The 24,626-nt window shown below is 38.2% G+C and overlaps 1 protein-coding gene across 2 annotated transcripts in view; it reads left to right on the top strand.

Moving 5' to 3' along the window:
• tanc1a (tetratricopeptide repeat, ankyrin repeat and coiled-coil containing 1a) overlaps positions 1-24,626 on the top strand; it is a 136,277-nt gene that overhangs the window by 40,193 nt on the left and 71,458 nt on the right. Inside the window, exons 3-10 of one of the 2 annotated variants that reach the window (XM_059966493.1) lie at positions 1,671-1,754; positions 5,122-5,301; positions 7,062-7,175; positions 11,645-11,793; positions 13,039-13,210; positions 16,225-16,476; positions 18,022-18,144; positions 19,386-19,667. In XM_059966493.1, the coding sequence (XP_059822476.1) occupies positions 1,671-1,754; positions 5,122-5,301; positions 7,062-7,175; positions 11,645-11,793; positions 13,039-13,210; positions 16,225-16,476; positions 18,022-18,144; positions 19,386-19,667 (1,356 nt within the window). The remainder of the gene's footprint in view (positions 1-1,670; positions 1,755-5,121; positions 5,302-7,061; positions 7,176-11,644; positions 11,794-13,038; positions 13,211-16,224; positions 16,477-18,021; positions 18,145-19,385; positions 19,668-24,626) is intronic. The other variant, XM_059966494.1, reaches the window with a different exon arrangement.

Below are 24,626 nucleotides of genomic sequence, written 5' to 3'. Positions count from 1 at the left end.
ATCAGTGTCATTGGTCTAAGTATCTTCAGCAGCTTTACCAAAGGTAAACCTTCCATTATAAGGTTAGAAGTAAAGTTTTTTGCTGCAGATTCCACATTGTTCAATTTGTAACTCTTAAATAAAATGAAGAAGCCCTTACCTGCATATAGCAAGATGGCGCACAAGATTTATGCCACAATTATGCCTGGCACTAGCTATCCCTAATAAGAATGGGTTTAATTTTCTATCCTGAATCTTCAGCAGGACTCCCTAAAATGTTTCCACCAAAATACAAGACATAAGACAGGAGTGTGATGGTACACTTTCCACATGCATGACTGGTTATGCAGACAGTTGCACTTAAATTCAAGAATAACCAGGACAGCCTTGTTGATTGGTGGCAGTGAGGTGAATATTCTCTTTCTGCACAAACTGGCAGCTATGTGTAACACTGACAGAATTCTTTGCAATTGCTAGCCAATTGCAATGTCCCTACCATCTCTCAAAACCACTTGAGGACACCTCATCCAGATTTGGTATTCATTCACCTTGCCTGGGTGATTACATCTCAGGCAACATTTAAGAAGCTCAATATCATTAAAGTCAGAGCAGCCCATTTGATTCACATTGCATTCATAAGGCTAAATATTTACTTTCTGCACCATTGGCACACCACTAAGGCAATTACACACTATATTCAAGTGCATTTTGGTTGCATTTCAGTGCTCTATCCACACACAAAACCCATGATCATTCACAAGTTATTCTGATTTGCAAACATAATGTCACACTGTCATTGTCACTAGTTCTAAATCTGGAACTCCCTATGCAATAACACCATGTGAGTCAGGTCAGTGGAAGGTGATTGCAGAAGGCCCGCTTTTGATCTGTTTATTTGTCTGAGCGAGGAATAGGCTGTTCTGAGCCACGCCACCAAGCAATCTCCTAATTTAATACTAGTCTAATTGTGAGGCAATTTTAAATGACCAATTAGCCTTCCAATCACTGCATCTTTGGACTGTGGGAGGAAACCAAAGCAGTTGGAAGAATGCCATGGAGTCACGGGATTCCTTACAGGCAGCAGTGGGAAATGAAACCAGAGTCACCAGTACTGTAAAGCTTTGTGCTAACCACTACACTGCTGTGTTGACATGTTTTGTGATATATCATCAGAAAATCTTGTCTATACTAAGCAACAGGTAATTAAAGTCAGTTTTAATTTTGTTTTCATCCTTTCAAATTGCTGGCAAGGTTTGAGCATCATTCAGCTTTCTGGTCATAGAGGAGAAAAGATCCCCAATGGACAGAAAGCCACCTTGTACTGCCCTTCTTGGCTGTTTCTATTGAAACCACTCTTGATATTGGCCCTGACCTTCTCTTTTTTTTTGAAATTATTGAAATAATTTATTAATTTCTGCTGACTTATGGGAAACTTCATTCAGTAGTGATACATCTTTCTGCATCACCATTTTAAAATTTACTTTGTATAATCTCATATTCTTTTATAACAGGTTTTCTGTTTTAAAATATCATGTCTTCCTTATACTTTATCAAGTAGTTTTAACCAAATTGTTTTAACCAAAAGAAATGCCACTAATTTCTTGAATTTACTTTGTAATAAATTGTTTTAAATTCTATCTAATAATAGTCAACAATTTTATGAAGTAATTTTCCTCTTTCTCATTGCCTAGAAAAAACAGAAGCATGTAAAATGGAACACCGAAAAGATAAGCTGCACATTGGTGTTGACCGTGGACAGCAGAGGCAGAAGAAGGGTAAACAATATAATGCATTTTCTTTCAGTCTAATTACACTGTTCTATTTGGGAAAAAAACGAGTATGAGAACATGCAAAATATAGGGCATTCAGCCTTTTGTGCCAACTCTGTTATTCAGTGAGATGATTTCAGCACTACTTTACTGCACTGATACCATGTCTCTTGAGTCCCTTTAATATGTAAAAATCTTTCTGACTTTGTCATGAATCTATACACTGACCAAGTTTCACCAATCTTCCAGCTTTCCGAAGGTTCATTACTTTCCAGGTGAAGAAATTACTTTCCATCTTTGTGCTAAATGGCTGAACCTTTATTTTGATGTAGGCATTGGTTGGAGATTTCCCTCAGCTAGGAAGAGCATTGCTCCTGAATCTATCATAGCATATGCCACCTCACTTGAAATCTTTGTCCTTCACTATTCCTAGGTTGATTTTAGGCACATAAATATTTTCATTGTATCTTCCCTATTCCCTAATATAACTTTCATGTTATTATTGATTAAATTGAAACTAAATGAATTAAAATTAAATTGATGTATAAACTAACAACAATTTGCAAAGGAAGCTCAGAAATGTGGGATACAAGGAAACTTGCCTTTGGCACCATAATTCTAAACTAATTCATCTCCAAGGAACCTATGACATAGCACGACCCTTGCAAGTGGATCCTTGACTTTCTGACTTAACACTGAAGTCAGTGAGGATGGACGGCAACATCTCCACCATGATTATCCTCAACACTATGACCTGCAAAGCTGCATTCTCAGACCCTTTACTCCCTGTGCACTCATGAATGTGTGGCCACATCTGTTCTGACTTTAACTGCAATTTTGTAGATAATACCACTGTAGTGGGCAGGATCTCAATGACTAAATGGAGTACATGAAGGAGATAGTGAGCATAATGGCATGGTGTCAGAAAAACAAAAGAACTGCTCATTGGTTTCAAGAAGCAGCATGAAGCACATGCACCCATATGTATCAATGGTGTTGAAGTGGAGGTGGTTGAAACTTGTAGGTTCCTAGATGTAAACATTATCAATAGCTTGTCCTGTTAGACTGTATAGTCAGAAAAGCATACCAGCACCTCTACTTTCTCAGAAAGCCAAAGAAATTTAGCATGTCTCTTGACTCTCACCAGTATTTATAGAAACCATCCTAATTGCATTTTTCACACAGGTATGGCAACTGAAGACCCCAGGAAATTGTAGAGAATTGTAGACACTGCTCAGTCTGTTATGAAAATCAACCTCCCCTCCACTGATGCTATCCACACTTCGCTCTGCCTTAAGAAAACAGCCAACCTGATTAAAGACACCTTCCAACTCTGTTACTCTCTCTTCTCTCTGATTACAACGGGCAGAAGATACAAACGCTTGTAGACATGTACCATTAGGCTTAAGGGCAGCTTATATCCTGCTGTTAGAAAAGTCTTCAACAGTCCTCTTGTTTGATATAGATGAACTCTTAATTTCACAATTTACCTTGATTGTGCTTTACCAGCACTTTATTTGTTACCTGCACTGCACATTCTCTGTACTTGCAACACTATATTCTACTGTAATTTCCTTGTGTCTCCTTATTCTGGTGTTAAGGATGGATGAGAATTGCAAAGTTTTTCACTTTAGCTGGGTAGGAGTAACAGTGATAAACTGATTGCCAGTTTTCAAATACACAATTTTCAAAATATCAGAAGTCATGAAATGCAGTCTGAGGATAATGAATGATATGGCTTGTTCTACTTTTGTTCAATAGTGTTTTGCAATTTTTCATTTACCTCCTTGCAACATTTACCTCATTCATCAGTTTCATTCGTCATGCTTCTGCTGCCTCTCTAACCTTGGGGCACCTTTATTTCTTGTTAGAATACGTACACAACGCTGGAAGAACTCAGCAGGTCAGGCAGCATCTGTGAGAAAAGAGTAGCCAATGTTTCGGGCCAAGACCCTTCATCAAGAATGGGGGGGGGGGGAGAGAGGGGCAAAGCCCAGTAACAGAGATAGGGGAGGGGGTAGGGCCTTGAGGCACCAGGTGGAAAACCAATCAGAAGAAAGATAAAGGGGGGAGGGGGAAGGGATAAGCATGAAAGAACTGTAAAGAAGCAGAAAGTTGAAAGGGGAGAGAGGCAGAGGGGGGGACCTGGGATAGGGGGAGGGGAGGGAATTACCAGAAATTGGAGAATTCAATGTTCATACCACCAGGCTGGAGGCTACCCAGACAGTAGATGAGGTGTTGCTCCTCCAGCCTGAGTTTGGCCTCATCGTGGCGGTAGAGGAGGCCATGTATGGACATATCTAGATGGGAATGAGAGGCAGAGTTGAAGTGGGTGGCAATTGGGAGGTCCTGTTTATTGTGACGGATGGAGCATAAGTGCTCGACGAAGCGGTTCCCCCAATCTACGTCGGGTCTCGCCAATGTAGAGGAGGCCGCACCGGGAGCACCGGATGCAATAGACGTCTCCAGCAGACTCGCAGGTGAAGTGTTGCCTCACCTGGAAGGACTGTCTGGGGCCCAGAATGGTGGTAAGGGGGGAGGTGTGGGGACAGGTATAGCATTTGCGCTTGCAAGGATAAGTGCCAGGTGGGAGTTCTGTGGGGAGGGACGTGTGGACCAGGTAGTCGCAGAGGGAACAATCCCTGCAAAAAGCTGAGAGGGGTAGGGAGGAAAAGATGTGCTTGGTGGCGGAAGTTGCGGAGGATAATATGTTGGATCCAGAGGCTGGTGGAGTGGTAGGTGAGGACAAGGGGAACCCTGTCCCTGTTGTGGTGTTGTGTTTTTATTTCTTGTTATTTCATTGTCACCATCCTATACTTTTAGCTACCTCCTTTCACCATCATCTGCTTACACTTGTTTATATTGGACACAGTGATTGAAGCTATGCAATCAAAACTATGAATGGTATTTTTAACAAATGGCTATTGTTATATTGTGAAAACTATTATTGTTATATTGATATATTGTGAAAACTGCCCAGCAGCACCCAGTTGACCACCATTGAGAACATCTACCATAAACACTGCCTGGGCAGGGCAAAAAGCATTATCAAGGATGCAGCTCACCCTAACCATGGACTTTTTACTCTCCTCCCATCTGCTAAGTGCTACAGGAGCCTCTGCTCCCACACCAGCAGGCACGGGAAACATCACAGCACTAAGCAGTGTTACACCCATATTGTACTGTCTCAGTTCTTTTATGTTTGTGTGCTGGAGCACTTACTTTTTATTCACAGCTATTTTGGAAATAACACTATTCTTTGCATTTCTGGTTAGATGCTAACTGCATTTCATTGGCTTTGTATCTGTACTGGGCACAATGACAATAAAGTTGTATCTAATCTAATCTAAAATCTAATGTTTTCATTCAACAGGCGACGCTGGTCTTTCTGGGCAAGTCGGCTTTTCAGATTGCAGTTCTGCCCCATTTTCAGTACAAGAGGATATATGCAAAATGAATGTCTCCAAAGGTGTATCTATGTCTCTTCCATCTTCACCTCTCTTACCACGTCAGCCATTTACAATGCATGCATGGACAGGCAAAAGGTCCCCAGGTATAAATTTTGAATTGTGCAGCCTTCTTATTACTTGAAGTATCTCTAGAAATGTTGAATTTATAGCTATTGTTTTTTCCCAAAAATATATTACAACTGTGTGTGTTTTAATAACAGGCTTGAATACCATATCTTAATAATTTTCTCTGTTTTCTTTGTTAAAGTATTGAGTTTTTTTCATTTGTGCAGGATTTGTTTAATGGCTTGATTCTCCAGGGGAAGTGAATACATAAGTAAGGAGGTTATGCTTTTCTATTGAAGTTTAGAGGAGTGACTTGATTGAAATGTGGAAAATCCTGAAGGGTTTTGACAGAATGGGTATGGAGAGGAATTTCTCCTGTGGGAGAATGTTGGAATAAGGGTGACATTGTGTGGTGTCAAAACAAAGGTGAGGTGAAAATATTTCTTGGGTACTAATAGTCCTTTAAATGTATCATCAAAGGGTGGTTTGTTGAATATTTTTATTCCAAAGGTAGATAGTTCCTTGATAAGCAAGGGATGAAGAAAGGTATGTTAGAGCTGTTGCTAAGTGTTTAAATGTCATGACTGAAAGAAGATCATAGTTGAGAGCTTAATATCCAAGGATACACATTGTATTGAAAGGGCAGACAGGTAGGTAGACAGGGTGGGGTGGCTCTTTTGGTAATAAATGAAATCAAATCCTTAGAAGATGTAGAATCCTTGTTGGTAGAGTTAGGTTGTAAGAATAAAAGGACCCTGCTGGGCCTCTGGCAATAGCTAGGATCTGGGATACCAATTATAATGGGAGATGGAAAAGGCGCATAAAAAGGGCAATTTTACAGTAGTCATGGGGGATTTTAACGTGCAGATAGACTGGGAAAATCAGGATGGTGCTGGATCAAAAGAGATGGAAGTTGTAGAATACATATAAGATGGGGTTTTTTTAAGCAGCTTGTGGTTGCGCCTACTAGGGGAAAAGCAATTCTGGGGTGGGTGTTGTTTAATGAGCCAGTTTTGATTAGGAAGCTTAAGGTAAAGGAACCCTTGGGGCACAGCTCAACACAATACAGTACTGTACAAAAGTTTTGAAGTTTGAACTTTGACCACATTGGTGTTCATTATCCTGCTGGCAGTTGTCACTCTCTCAGTGAAGATTCTCTCCATTACCTCTTCCAAATCGTGATTCTCCCTGCAGACAACAGACAACTCAAACATTGCCAGCGACCACTCAAATTCCTTAAACCTGATTCTGATTCAGTCCCCTTATTTTGTCAATCATCTTATGAAACTACCACATGATGCAGCTTCAAACCATCTTGGAAACAGACATCAGAGCATTGAGTTCTCAAATGCTTGAAGGTAGATTCAGTAATATTACATGTAGTTAAATACTTGAAGTAGAAAAGTATTTCAGGGCTTTGGATAAGAAACAGGATTGGAAATAATTGGATATATTTTTTCAAAGAGTGTGCTTCTCAGAATGGGTATAGATGGCTTCCTTCTGTGATTTTCAATTTTCTGAAATGGAGTTTGAATCTACAAAACTTTAAACTCTCATGTGAGAATGTTATTATTTATGATTGATGCTTGATAGGATGAAAGAAAAGAGGCACTGATATGAAAGGGCATCAAGTTAGTTCAATGTTCTTAAAACCAGGAAGGAAAGTTAACTTAGTAAATGAATAACAAGAACAAAATAAACTATGTGTTTTAAAGTGTATTATTCTAATGATGCCCACACTGTCATTGCTTTGACTTTGTGATATGGTTTACATTACTTTTGATTTTCTTTCATACAGGTCCAATCAGGAAGCTGAAATATGTAGAAAGCCCAAAGATACCAGGAGATACAATTGCCTCTGCATTGACCAAATTGGCAGAGAAAAAGGACCATTCCCAGTTTGTACATAATGGTAGTTATACCTTTTAAAACTATTACCTCTTTCAGCAGTCTTAAAATTGTTGACACTGCTGTAGTGTAAAAGCACAAATAGTAAGATGGTGGTGATGGGTTGGTAGGGTGCAGATCCCTGAAGCATTAGTTACATCAGCATTGTTTTTCCATTCTATACAATTTTTGTGCAATGCACTTAATGTGAGCATTAATAAAACAATATGGTTATCAATTTTGTTTGTTTTTGCCTGACCTATTAAATTTGAATCTATCTTTACCTGCGAAATTAAATAAATAATTTGTTCGGAAATTATAAATATTTCCTAGAGAATCATGAAATGCCCAGAAAGCTCAAAGTATATCATACATCCTGACGGTTTGTGATTCAACTGTTACCATTTGCTCTTTTTCTGAAGTCTATTATGTTAAGGCAACAGCTGGAAATACTCAGCATGTCATAACTTTTCATCGAAACTTGGAAAGATTAGAGATGAATGTTTAAAAGATATGTCAAAGATTAGAAAAAAGGCAAAGTCAATGACAGGAGAAATTAAATGAGAAAGGTGAAAGATGGTGTAATCAGAGACTTTAGAAACATTGGTTTTGGTTAGTAGTTGTGTAGAATGATTTCCTGACATAAAAAGATAAAACAGTCTTTTGGATATCTAAACACTGGGAAGTTTATTATTTGAAATTACTGAACTTGTTTTTGAATCTGAAAAGCAACAATGTGCTTAATTGAAAGATGAGGGTTTTTTCCCCCTTGATTTTGCTTAAAACTTTGATTGGAACATTAGAAAAGGGTGAAATCTGAGAAGCTTAGAGTTGGATGTGGAATAATAATTAAATAAACGGGAATGGGAATTTTGTGTCATGCTTGTAGACCAAGTGGTCCTCAAGCTATCACCCAGCCTTCATTTAGTTTACCTGTTGTTTTTTGAATAATCAATACTAAAAGTAAAATGGTATGGGAAAAGAGGAAGTGAAAAATCAAGTTTTGTGTTTTTCTTTGCTGCATTGCAAAGATGTGATGTAGACAGATGCAAGCCATCTGGTCTGTTGAGCCTGCTCTGCCATTCAATAAAATCATGGCTGACCATTGACTAATCTCCACCTGCCTGCCTTTTCCTCATAATGCTTAATTTCCTTACTGTGCAAACAACTATTCAAACTTGTCTTAAATATCTTTACTGAGGTAGCCTCCACTGCTTCATTGGGCAGAGAATTCCACAGATTCACCACTCTCTGGGAAAAGCAATTCCTCCTCAGCTCCATCCTAAATTTATCCCCACGAATCTTGAGGCTATGTCCCCTAGTTCTAGTCTCAACTACCAGTAGAAATGACCTTCCTACCTCTGTCCTATCTATCCCTTTCATAATTTTATGTTTATATGAGATCTCCTCTCATTTTTCTGAATTCTAGTAAGTACAGTCCCAGGCTACTCAATCTCTCCTCATAGTCTAACTCCTTTATCTCTGGAATCAACCTGGTGAACCTCCTCTGCACCACCTCCAAAGCCGGAATATCCTTCCTCAAGTAAGGAGATGCGAACTGCATGCAGTTCTCCAGGTGTGGCCTCACCAGTCCCCTGTACAGTTGCAGCATAACCTTCCTGCTCTTAAATTCAATCCCTCTAGCAATGAGCGCCAATATTCCATTTGCCTTCTTGATAGCCTTTCTGCAAACATGAACAAACACTCCCAAGTCCCTCTGCACAGCAGCATGGTGCAATCTTTTACCATTTAAATAATAATCTGATCTTCCATTTTCCCTTCCAAAGTGGATGACCTGGCATTTACCAACATTGTACTCCATCTGCCAGACCCTTGCCCACTCGCTTAACCTCTCTATAACTCTCCGCAGGCTCTTGCTATCTTCTGCACAATTTGCTTTTCTATTCAATTTAGTGTTACCAGCAAACTTAGATACACTACACTCAGTTCCCTCTTCCATATTGTTAATGTATATTGTGAACATTTGCAGGCACAGCACCAACCCCTGTGGCACAATGCTCACCGCTGATTGTCAACCAGAGAAACTCTCATGTATCCCAACTCTCTGCTTTCTATTGGTTAACCAATTCTCTATCCATACTAATATATCACCCCAAACCCTATGCATCCTTATCTCATGGATGTCTTTTATGTAGTACCTTATCGAACGCTTTCTGGAAATCCAATAATGCCCATCTGTTCCACTCTATCCATTGCGCTGGTTATATCCTCTAAGAGCTCCAGTAGTTTGTCAAACAGGACCTGCCTTTGCTGAATCCATTATGTATCTGCTTGATGGATCCATTTCTTTCCAGATGCCTCGATATTTCTTCTTTAATGATAGCTTAAAGCATTTTCCTAACTACAGATGTTAAACTAACTGGCTTATAGTTACCTGCTTTATGCCTACATCCTTTTTTTGAACAGTGATGTGACATTTGCTTCCAATGTGCTAGGACCTGCCAACAGTCCAGAGAATTTTGATAAATTATCCCTAAAGCCTCACCTATAACCTCTGTCATTTCCTTCAGTACCCTGGGATGCATTCCATCAGGACCAGGGACCTTGTCTATCTTTAGGCCCACAAGTTTGCTCAGCACTACCCCTTCAGTGATGGCTACTGTATCAAGGCCGTCACCTCCCATCGCATCCATATCATCTCTCTTCAGCATGTTAGTGTGTTGTCCACTGTGAAAATGACACAGAATAGTCATTCAAAGCCTCAGCCAATTCCTCATTACCTAATATCAATTCCCCCTTCTTGTCCTCTATGTTCACTTTGGTCACCCTGTTCTGCTTTATATAATTATAAAAACTTTTGCTATTCATTTTTATATTTTGTGATTTTTTTTAAATATATAATCTATCTTCTCTTTATTGCTCGCTTAGTTGTTCTGTGTTGCTTTTTAAAGTTTTCCCAATCTTCCTGTTTCCCACTACTCTTGGCGATTTTGTATGCACAAGCTTTTAGTTTGATGCTTTCCTTAGTTATCCATGGCTTGCTGTCTCCACACTTACTGTCCTTTATTTTAACTGGATATACTTTTGTTGAGCACCGTGAAAAATCTCTTTGGATGTCTTCCACAGTTCCCCAACCATCCCACCATATAGCCTGTGTCTGTCTTATCCAACTCCTCCCTCATCCCGTTGTAGTCTCCCTTGTTGAAGCATAATACACTGGTTTTAGATTGAACCCTGTAGACATTAGTCTCTCCTCTGAAGCGGAAGTGAAAATGAAGGAGTCGAGGAAGGAAGCTGTTGAGGATTAACCTTATGGGAATCTGGGGTCCAAATGCAAAACTCCCTGAAAGCAGCCATACTGGTTGATCGAGTGGTAAAGAACGTATATGGTATGCTTCCTTCGTTGGTTGGGGCACTGAGTATAAGAGAAAAGGAATGATTTTGCAGCTGTATTGGGCCACATTTGGATTATTGAGTGCAATTCTGCCTGCCCCATTACAGGAAAGATGTGGAGACTTTGGAAAGACTGTTGAAGAGGTTTGCCAGGGTGTTGTCTGGATTTAGAGGGCATGAGCTATATGTGGAGGTTGGACAAACTTGGGTTGTTTTCCCTTGAGTGCTCCGGAGGCTGAGGAAAGACCTAATAGACGTTACTAAAAGTATGACAGACATAGATAAGGTTAATAGAATCTTTTTTCCAGGTTAGAAAGGTCAAGTACCAGACAACGTGCTCTTAAGTTTAGAGAGGGAAATTTTTTTTAATGCAGAAAATGGTAGATGCTTGGGGTATGGTGGAAGTAAATACAATAGCAACATTTAAGAGGGTGCTGGATAAAGACATGAATATGCAGGAAATGGACGGGTAAAACAGTAAAAATATCAGCTTGTATGAAAAGAAGCAGAAAAACTGAGTTGAACTAGTAAAGCACAATACTCCTTGCATCCATCAGAAGATGGGCATAGTCACCCTACACTACTGTACTTGTATACCAGTTTCTGCAAATATAGTTTTGATTTTACTTTAACCTTTGAAGCCTACTTACTCTCCTGCACTCACTTTTTATTTAGAGATGCTGCTTTGTTTGGACATTTTACTGTCCAGGTTCAGTAACAGTGAAAATTTTTGTATGTTAAAATAAATACAGCTTTGTTTTGATAATTAGCTTAAATCAGACCATCTAGAGTAGCTTTATTCTTGATGTGTAGCCAGTTACATTGAAAACTACTTTTGATAAAGTATCTCTGTTTTTAAAAGTTCGGTGATCTTTTGACAGATGGTGTTTGACTTCATGTTTAAGCATTTCCTGCTTTTGTGTTAACTTTCCAGGAACTGCATTGTTAAAATTGGTTTGAAGCCTATGATGCATGGTGAACCTACTGTGAATGAATATTGAAAAGTCAGATGAAAAAATGTATTCTGTGTAATCTGGGACCAGAATTCTCTAAATGGTCCATATGCTTGTTACACAACTATAATTGAGATAATCAGGTAAAACTTCAGTTGCAGCATGCTGAATAATTTATTTTTAACAGAGTCACAGAAAGGTAATGAACGAGGCTCTTCCCCTGCTGCTCAAGAACTGATGACAAGATTGGGGTTCCTATTGGGTGAAGGGGTTCCAAGTGCTGCTCGTCTGCCTGTAGAAGAAAAGAATGAAAAAATGGTATTTTTATCAAATATGGTAAACCAGATATTACTTCAGAATAATGCCTGCCTGTATGAAATATGTTAGATTTTATAAGCTCTATTAAATATGAATTTTGAAAGTTAATTGATTTTTTTGAGGATTTATTGCAATATGTTGATCATTCCACCTCTGTCCAACTGAATCTCTATCTCTCTCTCTCCTCGTCCTCTCATCTTCACCTGTCTGCCTAACTCCATGAGAATTCTGTATGACATAGAAGGAAGGAGTGTTTTGTGCAGTGTGATCACCTACCCACAGGGAAGATAATAAGATTGAAAGAATACAGAGAAAATTCACAAGGATGTTGTGGGATTTGAGGCCCTGAGTTGTAGGGAAAGATTGAATAGGTTAGGACTTTATTTCCTGCATCAGAATGTGGGGAACTTTGGTAGAAATAAACAAAACTATGAGGGGTATGGATAGGGTAAATGTAAACTCCAAGGTTAAGTGAGACTAGAACTAGAGGTCATAGGTTAAGGATGGATGGTGAAATGTTTAAGGGGAACATGAGGAAGAACTTCAGTCAAAGGGTGGTGCAAGTGTGGAACGAGCTGCCAGAAGATGTGGTGGATGCGGGTTAGATTTCAACATTTATGGGAAGTTTGGGTAAGTGCATGGATGTGAGGGATATGGAGGGCAATGGTCCAGGTGCAGGTTGATAGGACTAGTCAGAACAACAGTTCAGCATGGACTGGGTAAACCAAAGGGCCCGTTTCTGTGTTGTAGTGTTTTATAACTCTATGACTATGAAGCAATTTCAGTCTCTGCTGGCTGATATTTCTTGTAACCTATTCTCCAAGCATTCTCCCTACTGACATCTCCTGCACACCAAATCTTTCTCACTGGCAAATTTGACCTCGGCATACAAATTAGGCTCTTGCAGTGGCCAGTTAACCTATGGAGTCATATTTCTTTGGCATGCGCAGCTTCTATCCTGGAGAATGTGCAGACGTTGCCGCGAAGTCAGGATTGAGCCTGCGTTGCCGGATCTGTGAAGCACCAGCTCTGCTAGCTGTGCCTTTGTTCTTCTATCTTTAAGCTTGCTCTCTCTTTCTCTTTCTTTTCTCGCCATCTCATGCTCTTCAGTTTTATCCTGATATAAAATAGTAATTTAAAGTTCACATTTTCATCTGCAAAATCTTTCGATTTCTTGAATAGTTATCAAACTCTTGTCCTACAGATGTTGACGGAATTAATCTTTCTGTTTTAAATCCTTCATGGTTTTCAACTGCTGTTCAGAGAATCAGTCCATGTTCGACACTAACAAGCAGTACTGCATCTCCAGGCACAGACAGCCCAAGCTCAACTCTGAATAGCTCTATCAGTAAACCACCTCAAAAAAAGAACAGTCCTTGTGGAACTATTACCAGCTTAAGCTCCACATTGGAAAGCAAGGATAGTGGCATTATAGGTAAGACAATGCATATCCTGAAATGTTCTCAATATTTGTTTCTCATTTCAGCTAAAGATGGATCAGTGACTCCTGAGTCAATTCATAAGAATTACAGTTCATAATCACTTGCTTTACTGAAAGCTAAATATTCCAAATCAACCATGAAATATTCTAATAATTTATAGCTAAGGCTCAAAAAAAGTTGCGAGATAGTGGGGAGGGAGTGCTATTGCACAGGGTCAAAGTCAGCTGCAGAGAGTTATAAAATGAGTCATCTCTATCATGGGTACTAGCCTCCATAGTATCCAGGAATCTTCAAGGAATGGTGCCTCAGAAAAGGTGACTTCCAACATCCCACCACCTAGGATGTACCTCCTCTCATTGCTAGTACCCAGATACAGAAGTCTGAAGGCACACACTCAGAGTCAGGAACAGCTTCTTCCTTCCTGCTAACTGATCCCTAAATGAGCATTGAACCCATAAATGCTATCTCACTACCTTTTTTTTTACACTACTTATCTTAACTATATAATATACATATTTACTGTAATTCAATTTTTAAAATATATTTATCATATATTGCATTGTAATGCTGCCGCAAGTTTAACACATTTCACAACATATGCTGGCGATATTAAACCTGATTCTGATGTTATCCTTGCAAATTTTTTGAGATTATGAGAACATCTCAGTTTTTATACAGGTTGCCTCAGAACTGCTGGCAAATGTGCATAGGTGGATATGATAGGAACAATGAGGTAGATCCTTTCACTCTCAGATCCACTGCCTTTGAATTTTATTCCAGTGCCAACCCTGATTACTGTGCTGTACTGGTGGACCCCTTGTAGGATATATGGACTTCTAGTTTTCTCGTGCATAGGCTATAAATTCTTTCTGTTGAGCCTATGCCCGGTTAATCTGTCGCAAGAACTGTAGCACCATAGAAATCAATAGGAGGACACAGCTACAGAGAATAGTTAAATAGAAGATCTAATTTTCATTTTATAAAATTCTGGTTTTTTATTTTTATTTCATTTTTAATCATGTCTGAACTTGAGTGTTGAAGTAACATAATTCTGAGGAGCAGGTGGAATCCATTCCGTCAGGATTGCTTCCAATTGGCCAGCAATTCTGCAGTTCAGTAGATTCATTATCGAAACTAGTTTCTCAATTTCAGAATTTGATTTGCTTAATTCTAGTTCTATCTCTAGTAAAAATATTGTTGACCCAAGCACCTTTTTCTGTTTTGTGTTCTTGGTGGTTGCTTGGTTTTTTTTTTGAAGATGCATTGTAAAACATTATCATTTGTTGCCAAATTTACTTCATTGTTTCAAATGTTTATATTTTTAAAAATCTTATTGTTAACTTATTCTGTGTCATTTGGCCTTCTGAGTATACTATAGTGGATATTTGCACCTGTTTAGTTGACATCGGTGTTTATTTATTGAGATACAGCCCAGCAGTTCCCCCGATTTAATCCAAGCCTAATTACAGGATAATTTACAATGGCCAATTAACCTACTAATTGGTAGGTCTTTGGACAGTGGGAGGAAACCAGTCCACCCAGAGGAAACCAATGCATTCACAGGGAGAAAGTACAAACTCCTTTCAGGCAGCGGGAGGAATTGAACATAGGTAGCCTTTACCATAAAGCCATGTGCCACCCCGCTATCAAGCAGTTGAAACGGAAGCACTTTTAGCTGTTTGTTCATTGACTGCATCTCTATCCCAAAAAATGAACCAAAATTTGATACTGATATCATTTTGATTCTGAATCCAATGATATACTGAGTGAAAGGCTAATTTTGGGGATCCATATAAAATCCAGAAGGAAAGTAGTTTTAGTATTCTTTCGAAGAACACAGAGAATTTATGGAATTAATAGCACATATAATACATGTCTAAATATGCTTGCACTTTGAAGCTGGGAAGTTTAGTTAATTAAATAAATGTAGAATTAAAGGCTGCTTTCATTAATGTCATCCATGAAACCACTGGATTAAAATCCATCTGGTTCTGGAAGGAATGTGAGAAATAGAGATTGGCAATATACGTAAGCTCTTATTGAGAATTAATTTAAAGAAAATTGATAGTGCCATAGAACACTATAGCAAGAAGCAGGCACTTTTGGACCACCTCATCCATGCTGAACCATTAATCTGCTTACTCCCATTGACCTGCACCCGGACTATTGCTCCCCATACCCCTCCCATCCATGTACTTATCCAAATTTTTCTTAAAAACTGAAATTGAACCGACGTTCACCACCTGTGCTGGCAGCTCATTCCACACTCTCACCACTCGGCGTGAAGAAATTTCCCTTTGTGTTCCCCTTAAACCTTTCACTTTTCACCTCGAGTTGTAGTTTCACCCAACCTCAGTGCAAAAAACTTGCTTGTATTTACATATCTATACCCAACATGATTTTGTATACCTCTCTTAAATCTCTCCTCAATCTTCTACGTTCTAGGGAATAAAGTCCTGACCTATTCAACCTTTCCTTATAACTCAGGTCCTCAGGTCCCAGCAACAACCTTGTAAAATTTTCTGAGCACTCTTTCAATCTTATTTACATTGTACCTGTAAGTTGGTAGCAGGGTAGCGTAGTGGTTAGGACAGTGCTTTACAGTCATGCAGCAAACTGGGTTCAATTCCCACCGCTGCCTGTAAGGAGTTTTGTATGTTCTCCCTTTGACCATGTGGGTTTCTTCCAGGTGCTCCGGTTTCCTCCCACAGTTCAAAGTTGGTAGGCTCATTGGTCATTGTAAATTGTCCCTCATTTAGGCTAGGGTTAAATAGAGGGATTGTTGGGCAGCATGGCTGGAAGGGCCTATTCTGTGCTGTATCTGAATAAATAAATAAAACTGGACACAATACTCCAAATTATGTCTGATCAATGTCTTATACAATATCAACATAACGTACCAACTCCTATACTCAATGTGTCAAAAGCTTTCTTTATGACCCTATCTACTGTGACCATTTTGCAGGAAGAAGTGGATCTTTAACTGTTGATCTCCTTGAATTTCTAGCTACAATCACCAGCTCATCTGAAAATGAAGAAAAAGCTTCTAGCCTGGAATGGAACAAAGATGGAAGCAACTGTTTACAGCTTGGTATCGCAAAGAACTTGAGACTTGAGGGTAGCTTGCCTGAAGTAGAAGAAGACACACACAGTTCCGCCTTAAGTCTGTCTAAAATAGAAGCCGGTTTAGATGGCTCTGCTGGTTATTTGAACCAGTCTGCGTCATCATATCTTCTGCCACGACCTAATTCAGTTGCTGGTATGTTCGTTTATATTCATAGGCAAAATTCTGTCTTAGATTAAGTATGGAAGAGGTATTGATATTGAAACTATAAAATAAAAAAATGCATAATGATTCTGTGTGAGATCACTGTCTTAGGGATAGCTATCAGCAGTTTTAAATGATGGATTGGATTTCCTTCATAATTCATGCCTAGAATTGTGATAAAGAAATTGTTATTTTGCATTTTTTTTACAGAACTATATGATTGTGACCTGTATATTTAAAGAGGAGAAACCCGCAGTGACTTTTCATTTTCTTGTCATGTTTATTTGTAGAATGTTCAATTTCAAAGCATTTATGATAATCCCAAATTAAAATAATATTTATTGATTTCAAGACATTTTGTATTTAACATTATTATTCCTTATTTATTTTGATGTTCTATCAGCCCATTCCAGAAAACTTAAACTGGAGATAATATGCATGAGTTGGTACCGGATTTTTAAATGCTGCATGTGTGGTGGATTTTTTTGTTGATCTACGTAGCTGAGAATGTTTTGGGCATTGCTGCTTTTTTTTAACTTTCAGGATAGGAAGAGAAAATTGGTTTTGCTCTATTCCCATAATGCACATTAAAGCCAACCTCAAAACAACAAGATTCAGATGAAAGGTTGTCTCCCTGAAATGTGACTTAAAGAGGCCTACCCAGTTGAGGTTTTAAGTGTCTTTAGTGTTTTACTCCAAAACACATTCCTTTTCTGCTGTTCACAATTATTTTTGAATTCTGTGATTCACTAATGTCCTCCAAGTATTGCTGCCAGTTTGTGATAATTTCTTTAAAATTTGGTTCTGTAACATGTACCCTTTAGAATTCAAGGGTTTTCAACCTGACCCCCTCAGTTAATGGTAGGGGTTGACAGGATACAAAATAGTTAGGAATCCCTGCTTTAGATTCTACATTATGCTGTTTTAAAAAAAATACTTGTATAGGCAAATTAAAATTCTTGAAACCTTTTGTTACATTTATAGGTTCAACGTGTGCCCTGACAACACAAACTTTTTAAATAATTTTTTTATAATTAAGAAAATTCAGTTGAAAATGTTCCATCATATCATTTAATTATGATTAATTTTCTGTAGTGAATGGTACTAGTCACCTGAAAATTGATTTATTTTCAGGAACCAATGAGAAGAAATCACAGGAAGTTCAAGATGAGCTCCTGTGGATGGAAGTCAGATGCTTTTCAAAAGAGTTGGTCCTGTGCTTCCTGTTGTCTGCTGCATAGATTTTCTATTGCAGTCCCATTCTGACTTAACTGTGGCATCCTGCATAGTGTCAATAGGGCTCAATGCAAGCTTTTTATTGTTAAGCATGTAAGCGTATGTCTTGAATAATATGGGAAACTGCAGAAACAATATGTCAGATGATACCAGAATACTAAATACATTAGAAGTATTGAGATTTTAACCGTTGGGCTACATAGTATAGAATCTGTTAATTGTACACTTATATTTTATAAAGATATGTGACTGTGTTTAGCAAATATGACATCACATGGTTTAACCTTTTTATTGTCACAGCAACTAGCTCAGCAAAGTTGGAGGATTTGAATTATTTGGATGAAAGAAGCACACCACTGCGTACCTCTATTAGGATGCCCTGGCATAATACAGCTGGAGGAAGGGTGCAGCAAAATATAAAAGGTTTGGATTATGATACCTTTTTGTAAACAGATTAACCTTTAGATTAGTCATTCTGTAGTATGGTCCTTTACATTAAACAAAGTTTATTTTCTAATCTTAATTATTATGAAACCTGAGTGTTACAGAAGAAAATCTGAAAGGAAGTATGACATAATAATTCTGTGCTTTTCTTGGAGTTGAAATGGAGATATGTATGTGCTATTTGTAATTTTCTTAAGTACATAATTTCTCCTAAAATTTATTAACATTGTCTGAAATTAGAAGTTTCAGTTATCTCTGAAGAGGATATGAATCAATTGAGCTGTAGTTCAAACTTGAAACTCTCTTTAGGTGCTGTCATCACGTGGTATTTTTATGTGTTGCCCATATCATTAGTTCCTCTTCCCTCAAGCAAAGTGTTAGGAGCTTAAGATTCTGAAAACATATCTTTGGAATATATAAGCATAAAACTAGTTGAATGTAATAATGAGTGCTATGTTCTTGTATCTAAATTTAGATAAATTGAATGGGATACTGCCAGCATTTGACAGAGACAAATGAGAGTCAATTGCCAGAGAAAATATATTTTGTTTTTATTTTCTAATTTTGAAAATAATCATAACCTGAGGAAAGATCTGTCTGCTTTCTTACATACAAACTGAACTTGCTAACCATGACCTTCATTTTATGTGCCATTCTTGTATTTTACTTTTGGTTTGTTCATGTCAATTTACCTCGCAATTCACTGTACTGAATATAAATGTTTCTGTTCGAGTGAAATAGAGATATTCTGTTTATTCAAATGTAGATATATATTTTGACATAATTAAAACTAGTGATATTTTTGCACCATTAGTGCAAAAGAAGTACTGTGATATGCTTTATTAATGCCTGTAATCTGTTCTTGTAGATTTTGGGGATGAATTTTGTTCTAGTTTGCTTGCCTATGTCACTCAGTCAGAATATTGAAGGTCAGCTGTCCTTCAAGAGCTTACTCCCCATCGTCAGAGCCTATGGGCCTCCCTGATAAACTTACTAATTCTGAACAGTTAAAAATGGTGGTTTGTTCTTCTTTCTTGTAATACATCTGTTTATCCTTAATTAGACTTGATGAGCACATACTTAACTTTGGTTTTCTACTGCTAGGGTGATTTTTTTTTTTTGAAAGCTATTTGCTGAGTAAAAAGTTTGCAGTTATGTTTGAATGAATTTTAATGAGATCTAAGTTTAAGAAAATAATCCAATCTTTTTGTTCTTTTTAGCACGATTCACCCACTACAAGCCAGTTGATATTATCTTAAAGCCGTTATTATTTGAGGTGCCAAGCATTACCACAGATTCAATATTTATTGGTCGTGATTGGCTGTTCCAGAAGATAGATGAGAATCTTAAAAATGATGCTTCTCCAAGGAACAAAGGAATAATAATTGCTGGAAATGTTGGATTTGGGAAAACAGCTATTATTTCCAGACTGGTGGCACTGAGCTGTCATGGGGGTCGAATGAGACAAATTGCATCAAATAGTTCCAGCGTGTTATCAAAAAGTGGGTATCTTCATTTCAACAGTTGAATTATGGTGGGGTATACCAAGGGCTATCTTAAAAATAAAGTAATGCAGACTTTGGCTGAATAAGTTTTCGTATCCTGCTGGTAGAGGAATAATGGTATTTGCTTATTAGTGAAATAGATGAAATTAGTGAATAGATATTAGTGAAATAGTATTAGTGAAATACTACACTATGTTAATGTAATTTAATGTAGTTGTATTTAAATAATAGAGGCAGTCTTATAGCAAATTCTGAAACAGCAGCATCATTGGGGTATATTATTAAAATCTACTTTTAAATAGTAATTTTTTTTTGTGCTGTGAGTGGGGGTCTACAGATGCATACCTGTTAACCATATCCTTTGATTGTTGCAGATGCAAAATACCTACTGGTGCCTGATATTTATTTGAAATATAAACAGAAAATAGTTGAAGTACTCAGCTGGCTTTTATAACTTTCAGTACTTAATTTTGAGTTCAGATTCGGAAAGTGGGTGTAATTATTTTGCACAATTCCTCAGTATATATTTTCTTGTCTTTATTTACCTCTTTACCATTAATTTCTTATTAACTGTTCATCATTCTTCCATCCATTCCTTTTGTTCTTTCTTCCCCTCTCTCTCATTCCAAACCTCTGTGCTTGTAATATTGTCTGCTTCTGATAGAAGTTCATTGATCTGATAAATTAGTTCCATTCCTCATTCCTCAATTGCTGCCTGACCTGTTACTTTCAGTATTTCCTGTAGTATTTTCAATTGAGATATTGCATATATCTTTCTTTGTTCCTTTTTTCCACATAAAATTAGCTTTGAAGATCGTAAGGAAGCTTCAGTAAAAGATTAACATTAAATTTATATTCAGACAATTAGCTGTTTATTTTTGGTAGAATATTTACATGTAAAAATGGTTGTTTTTGATTTATGCCTTCTTTGAAAGACGCCTTAATTTTGTTCCCTGTTAGATTTCCATATATTTCTTTTTTGACCAAACATATTATTTTGTTTTGTGTGTTAAACTTTTATTTGCAGGGATGAGGAGAAAGAACCCCTAAGCGTGTATCATTGTTGCTTTAGTTATTCATGAATTTATTTTTAAAGAAATAGTTGAATCCTGGTGGAGCAGGGAGTCTTATACATTAATTAAATTTTTATGCCATTGAGATGAAATATAGTTTGTGAGATATAGGGACCAATGACATGGGTAGGTTGAGTGATGAGGTAGGGAGTTAGGTGCAAAGTTAAAGGGCAAGACCCCAGAGTTGTGATCTCAGGATTGCTACCTGTGTGAATCGCTAGTGAGGCCAGAACAAGGAAGATTATACAGTTTAATATGTGGCTAAGGAATTGGTGTAGGAAGGAGGGCATAAGAGTTTTAGATAATTGGATTCTCTTCCAGGGAAGGTAGAACCTGTACAGAAAGGATAGTTTGCACCTGAATGGGAGGGGGACTAATATCTTAGCGGGAAGCTTTGTTAATGCTGCATGGTGGGGTTTAAATTGGAGTTGAAAGGGAATGGGAACCAGAGTGCCAGAACAATTAGTGAAGAGGTTGTGGAGGTAGATGTTGGTCAAACTTCAGACAAGTTGGGAATCAGAAGGTTGAGCATGGCATGACTATTGTCCTGAGCTCCATGTATTTCAATGCAATTTGTAGCAAAGGTGGATTATAGTGCTAAAGATGAGACAACACACACAAAATGCTGGAGGAACTTAACAGGCCGAGGTAGCTGGTTTACAAACTGAGACAATTATAGTGAGCAGAGGCTGTTGATATGGCAAAATTAGAGTCAATAGGATGAACTGCAATGTAAAAGGCAGACAAAATCAAAACGGATGGATGCAGGACTGAAGGTGTTATGTTTGAATGTGCGCAGTATATGGAATAAGGTAGATGAACTTGCAGAAGCTGTAGGCATCACTGAATCATGGCTGAAAGATTGTAGCTGGGAGCTTAATGTCCAAGAATACACATTGCATTGTAAGGACAGACAGGAAGGCAGAGGAACTGGTATTGCTCCTCTGTGAAACCAAATCATTAGAGGTGACATAGGGTTGGAAGGTGTTGAATCATTGCCGATAGAACTAAGGAACTGCAAGGGTAAAAAGACCCTGATGGGAAGTGTATAGAGTCACCCAGACAGTAGTAAAGATATGGTCTACAAATTACAACTGGAGATAGAAAATGCATGCTAATAGGTTAATGTTACAATAGTCACGGGGGACTTCAATATATGCAGGTAGATTGGGAAAATCAGGTTGGTGCTGCATTTCAGGAGGGAGAATTTCTAGAGCGCCTACCAGATAACTTTCTAGAGCAGCTCGTGGCTGAGCCCACTAGGAGATCATCTATTCTTAAATGGGTGTTGTGCAATGTACCAGAATTGATCAGAGAGATTATGGTAAAAGAATCCTAGGGGTAAATGATCATAATTTCATCCTGAAATTTAAGAAGGACTAGATAAAGTCAGATGTTTCAGTATTATACTGGAGTAAAGGGAATTACAGAGGCATGAGAGAAGAGTTTGCCAGAATTGATTGGAAAAGAACACTGGCAGGCATGACAGCAGAGCGGCAATGGCTGGAATTCTAGAAGCAGTCAAAAGGTACAGGATATATACATCCCAAAGAGAAAGAAGTAATCCAAAGGAAAGATGACACAACCATGGCTAATGAGAGAAGTCAAAGAAAGAGCATATAATAGAGCAAAAATTAGTGGGAAGTTAGAGGATTGGGAAGCTTTTAAAAACCAACAGAAGGCAACTAAAAAAAAAGTCATTAAAAGAGGTAAAGATGGAATATGGAAGTGAGCTAGCGAGTATTATTAAAGAGGATACCAAAAGTTTCTTCATATACATAGAGTGTAAAAATGAGGTGAGGGTGGATATTGGACTGCTGAAAATGATGTTGGAAAGGTAGTAATGGAAAATAAGGAAATAGATGAACTGACTAAGTATATTTCATCAGTCTTCATTGTGGGAGACACTAGCAGTATGGTGGATGTTTCAGGTGCCAGGGGTCATGAAGTATGTGAAGTTACCATAACTAGAGAGAAGGTTCTTGGGAAACGGAAGGGTCTTAAAGTAGATAGGTCACCTGGACCACATGATTTACACCCCAGGGATCTGAAAGAGGTGGCTGAAGAGATTGCGGAGGCATTAGTAATGATCTTTCAAGAATCACTAAATTCTGGAATTGTTCCAGTAGACTGGAAAATTACAAATGTCACTCCCCTTCAAGAAGGGAGAGAGGCCATTTTGTCTGACCTCAGTGGTTGGGAAGATGTTGAGTTGATTATTAAGGATAGGTCTCAGGTTACTTGGAGGCACATAATAAAATAGGCAATAGTCATTGTGGTTTCCTCAAGGGAAAATCTTACCTGACAAATCTGTTGAAATTCTTTGAAGAAATAACAAGCAGGATAGACAAAGGAGAATCGTTTGATGTTGTGTACTTGGATTTTCAGAAGGTCTTTGACAAGTTGCCACACATGAAGCTACTTGACAAGCTGCGAGCCCATGGTGTTACAAGAAAGATTCTAGCATGAATAAAGCAGTGGCTGATTGGCAGGAGGCAAAGAGTGGGAATGAAGGGAGTCTTTTAATGATTGGCTGCTGGTGACTAGTGGTGTTTCACAGGGGTCTATTGGACTGATTTTTCACATTACGTGTCAGTGATTTGGATGAAGGAATAGATGGCTTTGATGCAAGGTTTGCAGATAATACGAAGATAGGTGGAGGGCAGGTAGTTTTGAGGAAGGCTACAGAAGGACAGGCAGATTTGGAGAATGGGTAAAGAAATGGCAGATGAAATACATTGTTGGGAAGTGTATGGTCATGCTCTTTGGTAGATGAAATGAAAAGGTTGGCTATTTTCTAAATGGCGAGAAAATACAAAAAACTGAGGTGCAAGGGGACTTAGGAGTCCTTGTGCAGGATTTCCTAAAAGTTAATTTGCAGGTTTATGAGCAGTTTTGGGCCTCTTTTATAAGAGAGGATGTGCTGTTATTGGAGGGAGTTCAAAACAGGTTCATGAAAATGATTTCTGAATTGAATGGCTTGTATGAAGAGCGTTTGCTGGCTCTGTGCCTGTATTCACTAGAATTCGGAATGGTGAATTGAATGGTGGAAGAGTTTGATAGAGTGGATGTGGAGAGGATATTTCCTATGGTGGGATAGTCTTAAGACCAGAAGACACAGCCTCAGAATAGAGGAGCATCCATTTGGAAAGGAGATGAGGAGGGATTTGTTTAGTCAGAGAGTGATGAATCTGTAGAATACTTTGCCAAAGGCAGCTATAGAGATGAAGTCTTTATGTATATTTAAGGCAGAGATTGATAGATTCTTGATTGGTCAGGGCATGAATGGATATGGGGAGGTCAGGAGATTGGGTCTTCGAGGAAAATTGATTTGGCCATGATGAAATGGCAGAGCAGACGATGTGCCAAATGCCTAATACTGCTCATATATCTTATGGTCTAAGAAATTACTGAACGTGCAAGCTGGTGCAGTGTGGTGGAATTAGATTGTGTAACTGTTGACATGGACACTATAGGCCAAATTTGCGCTTTTTGTGCCATACATTTTTGAGATACTGTGACTTCGCAAGTGCCCAAAGAAGTTTTTTTCCCCCCAACACTTTTACTCCCTTGCCTATGTGATTTGATATACAAATATTGAGCAAGGATGTGACATCATATCGATCTGCTGATCAAATCAGGACACATATATTCAGATTTGTCTCATAATCAGGCAAATGTAGGGCAACTCAAGCAGCAGGAGTAGACGTGTGTCCCTCTCTTTAAAATCTAGGTTGTAAGGTGATTGCTGACAAATCTTTATTTTTTCAGCATATCTGGCCACTTAATAATCCAAATTAAATTCACATTAAAGGGTAATTGTTCAGAATGCAAGGTCATATTTGCTAGTGATGTTTTGATGCTTGGGTCTTTTCCTTTTTTT

Source organism: Hypanus sabinus, chromosome 4 (assembly GCF_030144855.1).
Source record: "Hypanus sabinus isolate sHypSab1 chromosome 4, sHypSab1.hap1, whole genome shotgun sequence".
Classification (NCBI taxonomy): Eukaryota; Metazoa; Chordata; class Chondrichthyes; order Myliobatiformes; family Dasyatidae; genus Hypanus; species Hypanus sabinus.
Note: the sequence above shows the minus strand (reverse complement) of the source record. Positions and strands in the feature narration are given on the sequence as shown.